At 33.1% G+C, this 16,900-nt stretch overlaps 1 protein-coding gene across 1 annotated transcript in view; it reads left to right on the top strand.

The window, feature by feature from the left end:
* TBC1D32 (TBC1 domain family member 32) overlaps window positions 1–16,900 on the top strand; it is a 111,423-nt gene that overhangs the window by 12,962 nt on the left and 81,561 nt on the right. Inside the window, exons 4-11 of the mRNA XM_032484881.1 lie at window positions 393–570; window positions 7,036–7,104; window positions 9,379–9,504; window positions 10,505–10,583; window positions 10,707–10,810; window positions 10,906–10,967; window positions 11,529–11,673; window positions 14,016–14,075. Coding sequence (XP_032340772.1) covers window positions 393–570; window positions 7,036–7,104; window positions 9,379–9,504; window positions 10,505–10,583; window positions 10,707–10,810; window positions 10,906–10,967; window positions 11,529–11,673; window positions 14,016–14,075 — 823 coding nt within the window. The remainder of the gene's footprint in view (window positions 1–392; window positions 571–7,035; window positions 7,105–9,378; window positions 9,505–10,504; window positions 10,584–10,706; window positions 10,811–10,905; window positions 10,968–11,528; window positions 11,674–14,015; window positions 14,076–16,900) is intronic.

Below are 16,900 nucleotides of genomic sequence, written 5' to 3'. Positions count from 1 at the left end.
AGGATAGAGAAAGAGATAGAAATTTAAAAAAGGAGTAAAATGATGTTAAAATAGTCTGGATTTTGGTAGTATGATATTAACAGTTGACTTTGTTGCTGATTACTGAATCCTTGCCATTGGAATATTTTGCCTTATATTTTGTTAATTTTATCACCTTGTTCCATGTAATCAGGTGAAAAAACTTAGAAAATAACACATTTTGGATTCCCTATTAATTTTTTCCCTGTTGTGTGAGTTCTGTTGTGCCATTTGTTCTTTAAGAAAAACTGACTTTTCCCTTTAGAATTGTGTTCTTAAAGGGGCTTTATAGAAAAAATAATCAGATAGTTTAGTTGAATATTTTAACTTGTGCTAATAGTTTTTCTCTTACTAAGATTGTTTTGAATTTAAAGATACAAAGAGATGATGCATTCCTTGAAGAACATCATGATGATAGTGGTGGAATCTATGATTAACAGATTTGAAGAAGATGGGCTACGAAGTCAAGAGAGGCAGAAAAAAATCCAAAAGGAGAAAAGCAATAGTTACTGCACAGACAATTGCTCTGATAGTGATTCGTCATTCAGTCAGGTGTGTTGTTTAGTTTTTTACTTATATCTTGAAGTGGTGTTTAACAATCACTAACTTTAGTACATTCTTTATTAGCCAAACTTTCTTCTGCTTTCTAGTTTTAAGATTCAAAAGAATAATAAATAATAACATCATTTAATATTAAAGATTTAGTCCATGAAATAACATCTGCTGTAATTATATGTTCAGTGAATAATTACATTTTATCTGAATAATTATTAATGAGCTAAGGAAATACACTAATGGATTTTGGATCAAAAAATAATAACAAAACGAATCTGTTTAACCTTTAGTTAATCAAAAGATTCTATTTCCAATTAATCCTTATTAATCAGAGTTTATGTTGTAGATGAGATGTGAAGATAAAACATTTCCCTTGTTTATCTTCTGGAAATGAAGGTTGCTGTGAATTGTTTTAAAGTATTAAACTTTTTTTTTTTGATGTTGAAAGATTTGGAGTTTTACATTTTCTCTTTCTGATTATTGGAGTCCTTGTCCTTTGGCTATAACAGAGCTAAGAGAAAGACAGGCCAATGTCTAGTCCTAATAGAATACAATGGAAACTAGTGAGACTAGAGCCCATGCATGCATTGTGAACTTTCACACAAAAACTTTCAGACCAAATGGAGTCTATTTGACCTTTGTGCGAATCCTATCTGATATTTTTAGTGAAACATTTTTACCTAATTAGTGCTGACATAGGGACATAACTATAACATAGATCCTAAACATATACCAAAAAGGGATTTAAGGAGTTTGGGTGAAACATGAAATAAGTGTGTATATTGGTCACAGTTGAGACTGCACTTTTGAGGGAAAAATGACTTTGAAAGTAGTCAAAGCAGAATGTAAAAGTTACTCTGCTCAGTTATTACTGCATCATTTAGCAAGATCTATTGTGCTGAGTTTTGAATTTTATAAGTCAGATTGATTACCTGATCTGATGGAGGAGATGGCAAAGATTGTGAATTTTCTTCATGTTGTAGCTCTTAATCATCTCTTATGGTGTACTCTTTGAAAGAAGCTGGACCCTGGAGATTTTAGTTCAGTTTAATGCAATCAGATAGCTTATTCAGTAGGTTTACTAAACTTTTTCTTCAGATCAAGGACTTACTAGAATTGAAAGGCACAGAAAACCCAATCTTAGGACTCTGAGAGGTCACAATATTATACATCCTTAGTTATTTGATAAACCATGTTTATACATTGAAATTGAACTGCAAGAGAAAAAAATGCAGCATTGTTCATTTGTTTTAAGAAGTACAAGTGTTCAGACCTAAATAGGATTGATTGAGTAACTGGCAGTTAAGAGGTGCTAATCTCAAATGCTAAGTTATTTCCCATTGTAGAATCATGGATTTTTGGAAAAATTCAAAGCTTTGGTAAAAATGGGGTCATACTTTCAGAAGATATTCTTGTTTTTTATTTCTTGATAAGGATCATGCTTTAAGTTAATATGGCTTCCCTTGGAATGTCCACAGGGTATATCAACCTTTTCAGGTGCCTTCCTTATGAATTTGACTTTGTGTCAGAAGGGACTCATTGAATTAAAACTGAGCTATACCCACCAACAGGGTGTGGAATCTCTGGACTTTTGGGAAAAAAGCACATAAATGTCAGAACTATCCTGGAAGTGCTTTCACTGTGGTCAAACTCTAGGAGATGTTTGGGTATGCTTTTGTTTAGCGAAAAAAGACTCTCTTGCATATAACTGACCCGAGAGAGGCTGAAATAATATGTTAAGAATTGAAAGGGTCTCTGAAAATATATCATTCATTCTGTTAAATACTGTTGTTATTAATGATGCCATCAAAATTGATAAGTTACTTGCATTGTAAAGTAAAATGGTGAATCATAAAAAGCTGTCTGAATTGTTCTATGAATAACATTCAGTAAATAATTTTGATGCTGCTGTTTTGATATTAGTAGAACATTTTGCATTTTGTGAATAGTATAGGCTTAATTACATCTTTATTTTAAAAATTGCATACTGATTATATATAGATTTCTGACCCATCATTAAAAAACTTTGGACATTCTTGCCTTGGAGGCTATTTTTATAAGTTTGAGGATATTAAAGAATAAAGCTGAGAGATTTTTTTTAATGGTAATTAACATTTTATTTATTTATTATTTATTTATTTTTTAATTGAAGTATGGTCAGTTCACAATGTTGTGTTAATTTCTGGTGTGTACAGCATAGTGATTCAGTCACACACACATATATATATATATATTCATTTTCATATTCTTTTTCATTATAGGCTATTACAAGATATTGAATATAGTTCCCTGTGCTATACAATATGAACTTGTTTATCTATTTTATATATAGTAGTTAGTATGTGCAAATCCCAAACTCCCAATTTATTCCTTCACCCTCTCTTTTCCCCCCTGGTAACCGTAAGTTTGTTTTCTATGCCTGTGAATATGTTTTTGTTTTGTAAATAAGTTCATTTGTGTAATTTTTTTTTAAGATTCTACATATAAGTGACATCTTTTTCTTTCTCTTTCTGGCTTCACTTAGTACGACAATCTCCAGGTCCATCCATGTTGCTGCAAATGGCATTATTTTCTTTTTAATGGCTGAGTAGTATTCCATTTGTGTGTGTGTGTGTGTGTGTGTGTGTGTGTGTGTGTCTGTGTGTGTACACTACAACTTCTTTATCCAGTCATCTGTCAATGGACAGTTAGTTTGCTTCCATTTCTTGGCTATTGTAAATAATGCTGCTGTGAACATTAGAGTGCATGTATTTTTTTGAATTAGAGTTTCCTCAAGATGTATGCCCATAAGTGGGATTTCTGGATCATAGAGTAAGTCTATTTTCAGTTGTTTTAAGGAAGAAAGATTGATTTCTTTTATTATAGCCGTGAGCAGAGCACTCACTGGACAGATTTGGTATTGTGATTAAACCTGGAAAAATTCTCTGCAAAATAATGCTGAAAAGATAGAAATAATAATATTAGCTCTCTTTTATTGAGATTTCTGCCATATATTGGTCCTTCTGCTTGGCTTTATATTCACTATGAGTGCTACTAGCCTACTTTACAGAAAAAAGTGAGTCTTACAATAATAGGTAAGTTATTTGCCCAAAGCTTGTGTTGCTGCTTAGGATTGAACTGTGAATTTAAGCCCAGTCTCTCTCCCTCCATAGTCTGTTTTCTTTGTTCCATGCTACACTACCTAGAGGTTTTTGGGTTCAAATGTTGGTTCTACTGCTTTCTAGCTATGTGACCTTAGACAAATGTCTTAACTTCCCTGTGCATTCTTTTAAAAATGGAAATAATAATACTCTTACTTCATCATGTTGTTGAGATTAACTGAGTTAATGTAGATCAAGTCCTTAGAATAGTTGCTGCTGCTCTGTACATGTTAGTTTTCATTACTGTTTCTATCTCTTTAAGGACATGTGGGAATGGATATCATTCAGAGACATATTCAAATAGAAAATTTCCCAGCTATGGCCCTGTGTAGTTTCTAATTGAGCTTCTCTAGGTCATTTTCTACTGCTGGAAGATTAGAGGATTATCTCTAATATACATTAAGCTTTCAAAATTAATATCCTTTCCTCTTGCAGGTTTTCTGTCTTCCTCTTCCCTGATAGTATTCAGTTGTAGTGTAGCACAGGCATTATGCTTTTTTATAGTGTGTTAACTATTTTATTACATTCCAAGGCAACTCTTAAGATGTGCACTGTGTATGGAGAAGGTGAGTTTGGTTACCTGCTGTTATTGCTTCATGTGAACCTATTTAAGGCATTTACTGTTTCTTTGCTTTCATGGTAACCTCTCCCTGAAGCCCATACTTTGGTACTTATAGTAGGCAGAAAGCCCTTTTAAGTTATCCATGTCTTAATCCAGATCCTGTGAACCTGTTACCTTAGATGACCCAAAGGACTTTGTTAATGAGATTAAATTAAGAATCTTCCGTTGGGGAGATTATTCTGGATTATCCAGGTGAGCCAAATATAATCACAAGCATACATATAACAGAGACTCAGGAGGGTCAGAGTTGGAGAAGGTGCTGTGCAGGTTGAAGTAGAGGTCTGAGTGATGGGATTGTTGGCTTTGAAGGTGGAAGGTGGCCCATGAGCCAAGGAATGCAGGCAAAGGCAAGGAAATGGATTCTCCCCAGGACCCAGGAGGAACACAGCTCTGCTGATGTATTTTAGACTTCTGACCTCTAGAACTGTAAGATGATAAATTTGTGTTGTTTTAAGTCACTAAGTTTATGGTAACTTGTTACAGCAGCAGTAAGGAAGCTGATACAGTGCCACTGTGTTTACTTGTTCACCTGAAAGTTTTTTTACTTCCTGGAAAAGCTACTGTTACTTTGACATTGTGTTTGAACTACTATCAGCAATTTGAACTCTGTCTTCTTGCCAGGAATAGATGAAGCTTTTCAAATTTATAAATCAAGTTTCTTTATCTCCCTTACTCAACCCCACAAAAATACTTCCCACCTCACTCAGAATATGAAAGTTTGACGTACATGATCTGGCCCCTACTTATCTAACTTTTGAATTTTTCCAGTAAGAATTTTCTTGAGTAGCTTTTTTATTTTATTGGGTGCATGGCCTTTCCCCTGTTTCTGAGTATATGCTGTGCTTTCAACCACCCTAATTTATGTTTTGCCCTGACTTCTCAGATCTTGATCAGAGTATTTTGAGTTCAACCTCTTTTCTGGCCTCTCCTAAAACTTATAGTTTTTGCAGTGTTCTTTTAGTATTTTAATTGTTGTATAATGGGAACTCAGAGCTCTATTCTGAACTATCAGGCTGTTTTAGGTTTGTTATGGGGTGGCAGTATGTACCCTGTATTGTTAGAGATGATGTAACATGGTGGGAAGACTGGTTTTGGAGTCATTGTTGTATGAAACAAATGTATATTGAGTGCCTACTCTGTATCAGGCAATGTTTCAGGTATCGGGGATACTATAGTGAAAAAGATCACATTCCAAGTGACAAGAGAGTAACCATGCAAAACTCTAGAGGAAGAGCATTGCCATACAGGAGGGATGGCAGTGGCAAGGGTTCTTAGGCTGGAATGAGCATGGCGTCTTCCAGGAATGGGTAAGAAAAGCCTGCAGAGGGTTGAATGATATGAGAGAAAGTTAGATAAGTAGGGGCCAGATCATGTACGTCAAACTTTCATATTCTGGTAGGAATATGAGGTAGGAAGTCTTTTTGTGGGGTTTGAGTAAGGGAGATAAAAAAACTTGATTTGTAATTTTGAGAAGCTTCGTCTGTTGCTAAAGAGGATGATGGCGTAGAGTGGAATGAGATAATAGTAGAAGCAGCGAGACCAGTTAGAGTGAATTTAAGTAGTCTAGAGTTGATGATGGTGCTTTGTCCTAAGGTTTTAGCAGGGAAGTGGTAACGGGTAGTTGGAATTATGATACGTGAAAGTTGGGGGTTGTCATGGTATTGGATGTAGGAAATGAGAGGGCATGAGGAGTCAAGATTGACTCCTATTTTTGATCTAAGACAAAAATCTGGATGGGTGGTAGTACCACTCACCAAAATGGGGAAGTTTGAGGGAGGAGCAGATTTGGGATTAAAAAAAAAAATCAAGAATTCTATTTTGGATATGTTAAGTTTGAGATGTTTGGTAGACACCCATGGGGAGTCATTGAGAGGATAATTATATATGTCATTTTGGAGGTGGAGTGACTGATAAATTTGAGTTGTCATGACGTACTTCAGAACTGGGTGAGACTACCTCAAGAGAGTAGAAATAGCAGAGAGAAGAGGGTCTCTATTGAGAACGGGAATCTGAGTTCTGATAGCTGGGTGACTTGGCTTCCATATTTCAGAATCATTGTGAATTGAGATAGTATGAGGCTTGTTACATAATAATGACAGCTTTGTTATTTTTAGATGATTATTTTAGATATTATTTGTATTTAATTTGCTTTGGCAAGAAGAAGATTCTTTACTTTTCCAAAACAGCTTATGGTCTACTATAAACTTTTTTCTAGATGGAAGTTTTTACCTCAGAAATGATTCACCTATGAGAAGGCATGGAGAAAAGTTAAGGAAAAGTACGGGAAAGAAAAGGAACAAAAAAGTTCAAGCAGCTTTATAGTTATGCCTAGGGTACCATTAAGTGCCTTCTTTTTTTGTGTCATTTTATCTTTGTTTCATATATCTCATATTCCTGGGGACAAAATGTTTTTAGCTTTTTGTGTTTTGAGTCTTACAATGGTCTACATGTTGTAGTTGCTTAGCAAATAATAACCTTAATATACATAAAGGTACACTGTCCTACTGGGATATTCAGTTCTCATTTTAATGCCTTGGGATACAGAAATTCTAAGTTTGTTGCCAAATCAAAATGGATATCCCCTTCTCTTGTTCAGAATGCATTTTGTGCTTAGAATTATATTAAAAATCATTTATAACAATACTTCTGGAAGTCTCCTAAATTAATGAAGGAATGAATGTTCTGCCAATTGTGTTACAGAGTTACAAATTTTGTCAAGGAAAATTACAGTTGATTTTAGACCAGTTGGATCCTGGACAACCTAAAGAGGTAAGTTTAAAGGATAGCTGTCAAGTTCAGTCATGTATATATATATTTATAATATGTTAGATTATAATCAGTAGCAGCTGGATTATTTCTCTTGAAGATAGTCCTTTAATATTGTGGCAGTTGTGGACTGATATTCCTGCTATGCCTCCCTTTTGAAATAGAAGGTCACAGAGTAAGAGAGGCTCTCCTTGGAGAATTGTCATGGTTTGTAAGAGGAAATTTTTATTTCTAGTTTGAATTTTCAAGGGGTGAAGTTATGAGCAGTTTCCCCCAAACTTTTCCTCCACTGTCACTTTGTATGTGAAACTTCAGTGATATCTTTGAAGAAAAAAAAAATCTTCATTTAATGCTCTTTCTACTTCTGGAAAATGTGAGCAACTTTGACACGTGTGTTCATTTATTAGAAAAAAAGATTTTAAGGAAGCAACCTTATTGAATTGTGCCTGTTTATATTGTGTAAGATTGTGTAAATTAATTGTTTATGAAGTCTTACTTCATTTGTAAGTCAGTATATTTCATTTGAAATAGAAAATTATAGGATATTTGAAATACCTCAGACTTTTGTTATATCTTGCCATTTGGTCTTATTTTTTTTAAATATTTTTATTGAGGTAATTTATATATAATGTAATATGGTCATTGAAACCATGTTTTTAGCGGAAGTATTGAGGATTGACCCCAGGACCTCGTACATGCTAAGCACACGCTCTACCGCTAAGCTATACCCCTGCCCTGCTATTGTAATTTTATTTTATTTAATTTTTTATTTTTTTATTTTTGAAGTACATTGTTTTTCTTCAACTTTCCATTCATTTTAAACTATATGAATAGCTATGATATACTCCCACTGATTTTTTTATTCTTATAAAAAGAATCACAGATTAGTTTTTTTTTTCTCTCAGCATTTCACTTTCTGATTTATTTTCTAAGTTTTTAGTAAATGTTTCAACAGATATTGGCAGTGGGACCTGACTTTATATGATAACAATCTTACTGTCTTTAGTTTAAGTGGATTATTTGGAAATCTATATTTGTTCAGAAACTTTTATTCTACTTCTGCAAGTAGTAAATTGTTAATGGAATTTTGTCCTAAAAATTAACTGAAGAGGAGAAATTACTTAATGTTTTTACTCTCTTCATAATCCCCCTAATTCCTATCACAAAGAAAATTGTATTTAGGAGTTCTTTCATGTGAATATACGGACATTTTTAAACATGTGTATTCTGTCTGTTTCATCTAAAACTTGACACCCTGATTCAGAGTGCCTGGTTTTTTGAGGTCTTAGCTCTTGTCTTTGACTCTTAATTATTTTTTTTTCCCCTCCCTAGGCTTTAGTTATTTCACCTAGGAAACAACCAGATTTTGAGGAACAGATTGAATTCAGTGTATTTTTAGTCACTAGTTGGAGTGTTAGTGGGGGAGAAGCTTTGCTTCATTTTTGATTAGAGCTGTTTGCCACTGCTGTCCCTTGGGTGATACAATTTTGAGTGAATTCTGATGGATTTTGAGAAGAATGATTCAGAAATAAGTTTTCTGTGAAAATTCAGAAGTTCAGTTTTGCATCGCATTGATGAATGACTTTCTCCCCTCTACTTCAGTGGTTAGAAGATCAGAAAATATACGGTGTAGCAGCAAAAACAAGTTCAAATTAATTGGTTTTTTTTTTCAATGTTGTGTCAAATTCCAGTGTTCACAATTTTTCAGTTATTCATGGACATATACACACTCATTGTCACATTTTTTTCTCTGTGAGTTATCATAACATTTTGTGTATATTTCCCTGTGCTATACAGTGTAGTCTATTCTACAATTGTTTTGTGAGAATTGTTCATATTCCTGGAATGAGAATGCTTTACCAGGGGTGTATCTGGGCAGTGTTTTAAAATTAAAGTCTTCAAACTGTGAGACCACATACGGGCTCTGTTTAAGTGAGGAAAGTCTGTGGAAAGAGGACCCTGGAATACCTTTCTCTGGTAATTCAGATCTGGCCACCATCCCTCCTCCTCTTCCATTTAGACATGTAACCTAGAATCTCATAGTATACTTAGTGTTTTAATTTTTTGCTTTACGTAAAATAACAACCTGTTTTTTCTCTGCCTAACAATTTTAAAAAATGAGTTGTCAAGAATTATTTTATAAAAGGGCATCTGATTCTCAATTGACTTTTAAAAACAATTATCCAAACTCTACTCTTTCAGTGTTTGTTAATGTTTGGAGAATTGCTATTATTCTGGTGGCTGGGTATTAATAAAAATTCTTTTAAAAAATTACAGGTGAAATATGAAGCCTTGCAAACATTATGTTCAGCTCCACCCTCTGATGTACTAAACTGTGAAAATTGGACCACTCTCTGTGAGAAACTGACAGTGTCTCTTTCAGATCCTGATCCTGTGTTTACTGTAAGGAAATACTTATAGGAGTATTAAAAATTTCTGTTTTTCTACCGTTCTAGAAGCAAATGGGTTATAATGCTCTGTAATCATAGCTCAAATATTCGCGGAATTTCAGTTCCAGCTTTTGAATTGTCAAGATTTTCTTTAACGGAATTAACTTACTATTTCATGATTAGATTCAAAGTATGGTCAGTATCACACTTCATTGCCAAATAATAGTAGATCGCGTTACCTTATGTATTTTGTTTCATTTTGCAAAGGGATATCCAAGTATCTGTGTCATTGTTTTCTTTCCCCAGAGTAGAATATTAGAGGGAATTTTATATTTTTATTTAATGGAAAGTTGAATTTCAATATTTTAGGATTAATCTCATCAAAGTTGGTGAAATTAAAATGGTAAGCTGTTATTTCTAAGTACCTACTACTGCCAGATACTGACTACATCTATCACCTCATTTAATTCATTTATGTTGTGTGATAGTTTCTACTTTTCTACTTTTTGTTTTAATAATGTGAAATTTTGAAATATAGTGTTTTTCTTGGGAATAGGCAAAACTAATTGAAGTCCTAAAAGTCTGATTACTGAAACTACCCATGTAAGCAATTAAAACAAAAAGACTGGATTTGGAAAGGAGTGGTTTGTTTTTTTAAAAAAAACATTTAGTATGCCTGTTGTTTCTTTGACACCTTACATTATGTCAAATTATAACAAATTACATTTTTCCTTCCTTCAGTGAACCTCACCCCAGTGGCCCCCATGTCTGTATCTACTATTACCAGATTTTACAACAATATACTGCTGTATTAGATTGACTCTTAGTTTTAGTCAGTTTTACTTTTTGCCGACCAACACAAGACTGTGCTGTTTTTATAGTTACATTTCTACTCAAGTTTTTGAATGGTCTATTTTGTGTTTATTTTCTAAGTTTTTCACTAATTGAAAAATGATTCTTACAAAAATAAAACTAAAAGAATCTTGGATACAAATGTTGTTTCATTTCCATAGGACCGGATTTTAAAATTCTATGCGCAAACGTTTACACTTTCGCCGTTACATACGACCAAAGAAATTTATACGAGCTTAGGTATGTTTCTTATATCATTTTAAAAACTTTAAAACTTGTACTTAAGAAAATTGGATAGGAAATAACTTTTCCAGAATGCACTGCATTTAATGGTATGATCTTATTTTTACTTTTTCTTTTTAGCTAAATATTTGGAGTTATACTTTCTTTCTAGAGAAAATCATATTCCTACTCTTTCAACTGGCATAGATATAACTAATCCTAATGTGAGCCGCTTACTTAAAAAGGTATTCATTTACTATAATATGCTTTTATTTCTATTTAAATAATTCTAAATTTAAGAATTCTAACTTTTTGAAAATGGTTATGTACTGTTCTGTAGGTTCGCCTCCTAAATGAGTATCAGAAAGAGGCTCCATGTTTCTGGATTCGACACCCAGAAAAGTAAGCCCCCTAATTTATGCCAACATAAAATTAGGAGTGTTACTGTTCACATACATTTCAGAGAGCAGAGACAGTCCTAACTGGTTTATGTGATCAGGAAAGGATTACTAGTTTATTTTTCAGCTTTCCGTGTTTTGTGCTTAGCTATGTGAGTAGCTTTGTGCAGGTATCATTTTATATCATTTAATTATTACAACAAAGTAAAAAGAGAGTGTGGTAGCCTCAGATTCTTTTATTACTGGTCTTTGCTACTTTGGTCAAGTTCCTTAAATGTTCCTTAAGCTTTTCCCTTTTTAGTTCTAAGATTTTTAGTAAGATTTGTAAGAGTAACTGTGGATCTAAAAATGAAAGTTAAATTTGGATAGCTAGTGTTGAAGTAGAAAGAACATGTTTTTAGAGTAGAAAAAATTGGAAGTGAATCCCACTTCTGCCATTTACTGAAATATAAAACATGTTGTTTCGAAAGATTACTTTATCATTCCATAAATATAAGATATCACTAGTATTATATATAATAGCATTTATTTTTTTCTAAAAATCACTTCTTTCTCAAACTTAAAGGTACATGGAAGAAATTGTGGAAAGTACTTTGTCTTTATTATCAGTTAAACATGATCAGAGCCATCTTGTCTCACAAAAGATTTTGGATCCGATATACTTTCTTGCATTGGTTGATACCAAGGCTGTGTGGTTCAAAAAGTGGATGGTAAGAAAATGTGGAATGTTTTTATACCTTTCATTGCAACTGCTTTATTGTTTCAAAGAATAGCTGCTGTTTGAGTGTTTGCTGTATGCTAAGAGTTCTAATTACTTTTACGTGTGTTAACTCAATTCTTACAACAATCAATGAGATAGGTGGTATTATTACTCCATTTTACAGGTGTAGCAGCTGAGGCATAGAGAGGTAACGTGCTCAAGATTGTTTAGTAACAAGTAAGTGACAGAGCCAGAATAGAATTTTAAATGGTACTTCATTTGACTTTATTAAACTGAATGACCTATCCAAAATCATGTCTTATTTTAAAAACAGCAAATTTTTTAAGCAGATGTAGTAGAACATTAAGGGTTCAACGCTCACTTTTCTCTGGCTTAGATGTCTGAAAACGTCTTTTCATTTGCCACCTCCTGAACCTGCAGTTTGGAAAATGTGTTTTTTACCTGAATGCTAGTGATTTCCTATGGAGCTCACCACTGTCCTGGAACTGAAACTATTACAAGAGCCTTGTACTGTTTCCTCCTTCACCTGCTGTTGAATAAGAGTGGTCTTTGTCTGGCAGTAGTGGTAGCCGTGTTGGCTTGCGTTCTTATATCTTTGTCCCTCTCAACCTGTATTTATTGCAGTGGGGAAGGGAGAGATTGAGGCTGTGACTTGGCATGCAAAGCAGTAATGTGTTCATTTACTGCTTAGCACAATTTGCACAATTTGGCATTATGTAGCTGATGGCTTTTTTTTTTTTTTTTGCCTTTTATTTAAACTGTATATAATGCCCAATTAACCAAAACAATTTTGTTTAGTGCTTAGCACTTACCTCTCCTGTGTGGTATACGTTTGATAAATGCTTGCTCAGTGTAATTTAACCTGAACCTTTTATTCCTCACATCTAACACTTAACCATTTTCTTTTTTTTACTATTAAATTACACCATATTGTAGAAAATATGCAAAATATGAAAAAGCAAAATTAAAATTAAATTTCTCTAATTCTATAACATAGGGATAACAGCTTTTAAGATTTTTGTCTTATATAGTTATATGCTTTAAAAAGACCTAGAAGGTAAATTTTAACAAATCATAGCCTATCCTAAGAGTTTATAATTAACTTTTTCCCTTAACATTTTTATTGTCACCACCTGATTCTTAAGAGAATGAGACACATCATAGGAAAACTAACCTATAGAAAATTATTAAATCAGCTCCCCAAGTGTGGTCCAGTATTCATAAAAATTTATCGTATTCTTTTCCACTCATAATAAGGCAGATGGTGGCATTAATGTAATGGACCAGGCAGTGAATATTTCTGGCTTTGTGGACTGTCTTGTCTTTGTTGCAACTACTCAACTCTCTGTTGTGGCACATAAGCATCCGTAGATAATACACAAATGAAAGGCTGTGACTGTTACAATAAGACGTTTTTTACCAAATCAGATGGTAGCTGAATTTGGCCTGAGGGTTGTGGTGTGTTGACTCTGGTCTAAGGGATATGCTGTGAGGTTTTCTTTTCAGAGCATGGTCAACAGTTTAATTGTAGATCAACATGTTTCTCTTACCAAACCTGAAAAAAGGCTGACTGGGTTTTTAAAAACATTTTAAGCCTCAAGGGTTGAAACACACAGAATTTTGATTAACCCCCAATTAACCGAAACTGCATTTAATTAATTTCTATTCCCTGCATTTCTAATAGTTTTTACAGAATATTATTTATTTTTTTAAGTAAAATGAAGAAACTACATTGAAGGCTAATTATATTGAACATCAGTAATACTTATATAAACTTTCCCCTTGCTTTGTGCAATGCATAAAAAGAATATTTTAATTCGATCTATGCTTAGCTCTAGGGAGAGAGTTTTTTTTGGCGTTTTGAATAATTTATAAAATATGATTGGCAGAGAATGATTAAGATACTGTCCCTTCAGAGCATTCAACCTTGGCAAATTCCTGCTTGTGTAAATAGTACAGTATCCTCTTCGTTGTGCAAGTTGTGAATTCCCACCTCTTCCGCTCCCACTTCTTAATCTTTCCTTTAGGCTCTGTCATACAGTGGTAGTCAGATATGTTTTTGGTTCTAAAATAACTTAGCATGGTAACTGGACACAGCTGAAGGATAGAATGTTTTCTACTAGCCTGTTAGTAAATGATCATTTTTATATAAAATGCATTCTTGTGATTGCTATGCCCATAATTCATTGTGTATGAAAAACCTTTTGCACTGATGACAAAAATTTAAACAGTTATTGTGTAAGTTATATTATTGTAAAGAAATGGTGCAGGAAAAATAGATTTTGAATGGTTTAGCTTGAGTATAAATATCATTTTGCTCCTAATTTTTAGCACGCATATTATAGCAGAACTGCAGTACTAAGACTTCTTGAAAAGAAATATAAACCTCTGGTAAGTCTGTATTTCTATTCTTATGTTGAGAAATAATATCATAACTTGAATGTGCAGAGATGAGTGATTATATTGGATAATGAAGCAATCCCCCTTTTATGTAACTTTTAAACTACCATTCTGTGAAGTGTAAAAGGATAAAAGTAGAAATTTACAGTACAGTCAGGATAACAATTAGGAAATTCATAACTTTGTAGTAAATTGGGCTGCTAACAAGCTAGTTTGGGCTAAGCTAAATTTTTCAATATTATCATATAGTTTAATTTAGATCAAGTATTTGTAGGGGAGTTAGTTTAAATTTTACCCATGCTTTAGACTGAAGGTTAATTGAAAAAACTCAGAATGGTAAATGCTTTTGTATTAGCAAAAATTGATTCGGGTTACACTAAATTTAAACTAATACTGTAAAATATATTAGTAAAATTTTCTACATTTATTGCTATTAGTAGAAGGACACGTAAGGGCACTGAAAGGAATTGTAATCAGCAAGTCTAACAAATATTTAACAAACATGAAAAATGTGAAATTAAAGTATTTAAAGTTATGCTGTGACTTTGAGATAATAAATATGGTTTACCATAGTTATGTAGAATCTTGAGTTTAGAAGTGAGGTGAAGGGAAAGATTTCTGGAATTGTGAATTTTAGGAAGAGTGCAATAGAACATAAATTGAAAAGTGGAACAGTAGTTGAGAATAGAGAGAACTGAACTTCAGAAAGGAGAAGAGAGACTGAATAATAGGACAGAAATTTATTTGTAAAGGTAATGGGTATTTAAAAATCCTTAGAGACACTGAAAAAAAGTCTTTCCACATTACTCTCTCATTTCCATTTTGAATGAAAATTTGTTGTTGCCATATAAGCATAGAATGATCTTGTTAGAGAAAGGGTGGAAAACCAAGAACAGAATTTTTTTCCTCCCATGACCTGACATAGATAACTCACTGTTGCTGTCACAGAGGCCCTCGTGGAAGTATTTTAAATGTTTCTTACAGATTAACCCTTAAAATCTGTTCCTTATTTGAAAAGTTAATTGTACTATACTCAGTTCTTAGCCTACAAATAGTTACTTTATTATCAACTCAAAATTCTGTCAATCTGTTCAAATATATTCATGTACATAATGAGTAAACCTTGCATGAGATTTCATCTTAAACATCATTTTTAAAAATTGAAATGTTATTGATTTACAATGTTTCAGGTGTATAGCAAACTACAGTTGTACATATATATTATTTTTCAGATTCTTTTCCATTATAGGTTATTGCAAAATTATTTATGGTGTGTGTGTATGTACTTCATATATATATATAAAGTAAATTTGACCCAACTTTTGAAAAGAAACATTGGGGAAAATAGAAGTCATATGTATTTGTCCCCATTTTCTTTTTAGAATTGAAGATAAGATTTTGTACATCTGCATTGGGAACTGTGAACTGCTCTATGGATGTCTTTTGTTTTATAAGAGATCCTTACATAAGAACTAAAGTCATAGCAGTCTGTTTAGTATGAGTATCTGCTAAAGCATTTCCTCTAGGTTCTAATCAGGGCTGTCTGATAACATTTTCTAAACAGTGAAACATTTGCATTGTCCAGTAGGGTAGCCATTTGGCTGTATGCATCTACTGAAAATTTAATGTGATTAGGGAAACTAAGAGACTGAATTTTAAATTTTCTTTAATTTTAATTAATTTAAATTTAAAACTAATATGTGTCAGTCGCTACTCTATTTTTGCAGTTCTGTTCTGTCTGTGACACAAGACATTTTCAGTAGGTAGCATTGGGCAACAAATCATGTATGTACTGTCAGTTTTTTAAAGAGCTATCTAAGGAAGTTGAGAGCTTTGTTTTCATAGTGTTGAAAAATCATAAACTATTTGAAAAGCATTTTGGCTATCACATAAATATTTAATCTTTTTTTTTTTTAGTAATTTGAATCTTTGTCCACTCTATCTTAAGATTGCCAGGCTTTTTTTTTTAATGGCTAAGTAGTACTCTATTGCGTATGTGTGTGTATATATGTATATATACACCACTACTTCTTTATCTAGTCTCTAGTCATCTGTTGATGGACATTTAGGTTGCTTCCATGTCTGTGGGGAACTATATTTAGTATCTTGTAATAACCTATAATTAAAAAGAATATATATATATATAACTGAGTTACCATGCTGTACACCAGAAACTAACACAATGCTGTAAATCAACAAAACTTCAGTTAAAAAAATTTTTTTAAAAATCAAAAACTTAAAAAAAAAAAGGATTACCAGGCTTGGACCTGACAGGGAACCTCACTTTTAGCTGCCTCTCTTCCACCCAGGAGAGAGATTGACCTCTTCCCAGAACAAGAGCTGGGAATACAGGGGATGTGGTCTGACAGCCCAGGATCTTCTGGCTCTCTCTCATTACTCTCTTCTCCATGTATCTCTAAACCGAGGGAATGGCTTCTGAAAAGTTTTTATGTAGTACATTTCTTATTTTTCTTGCCCTCTTAAAGTCTTTAAAAAATATTGACAGCTAGTTTATTTAAATTCCCATTTGGCTTTTCCAACTCTACTGTTTTTTACACACACATTCCCCTTCAATCTTAGTGGTTACCAGTGAAGTGAACTGGCTGGTATATATTTCCTAGTGAAGGAAAATAGTATTAAATAAAATCCTGAATTTTCCAGCAAGTTTAATCTTTCCTAAGACTTAGAAAAACCATACTTTATACACTCAACTTGACTCTTTAGTGTTTAAATTTACCTCCTATAGATCTGCTTTCTGCTCCTGCAATTTAAAGGAGATATTATATGATGTGATTGCTCCTCTTCTGAGATGTATC

Source organism: Camelus ferus, chromosome 8, assembly GCF_009834535.1.
Source record: "Camelus ferus isolate YT-003-E chromosome 8, BCGSAC_Cfer_1.0, whole genome shotgun sequence".
NCBI classification, from domain to species: Eukaryota; Metazoa; Chordata; class Mammalia; order Artiodactyla; family Camelidae; genus Camelus; species Camelus ferus.
Note: the sequence above shows the minus strand (reverse complement) of the source record. Positions and strands in the feature narration are given on the sequence as shown.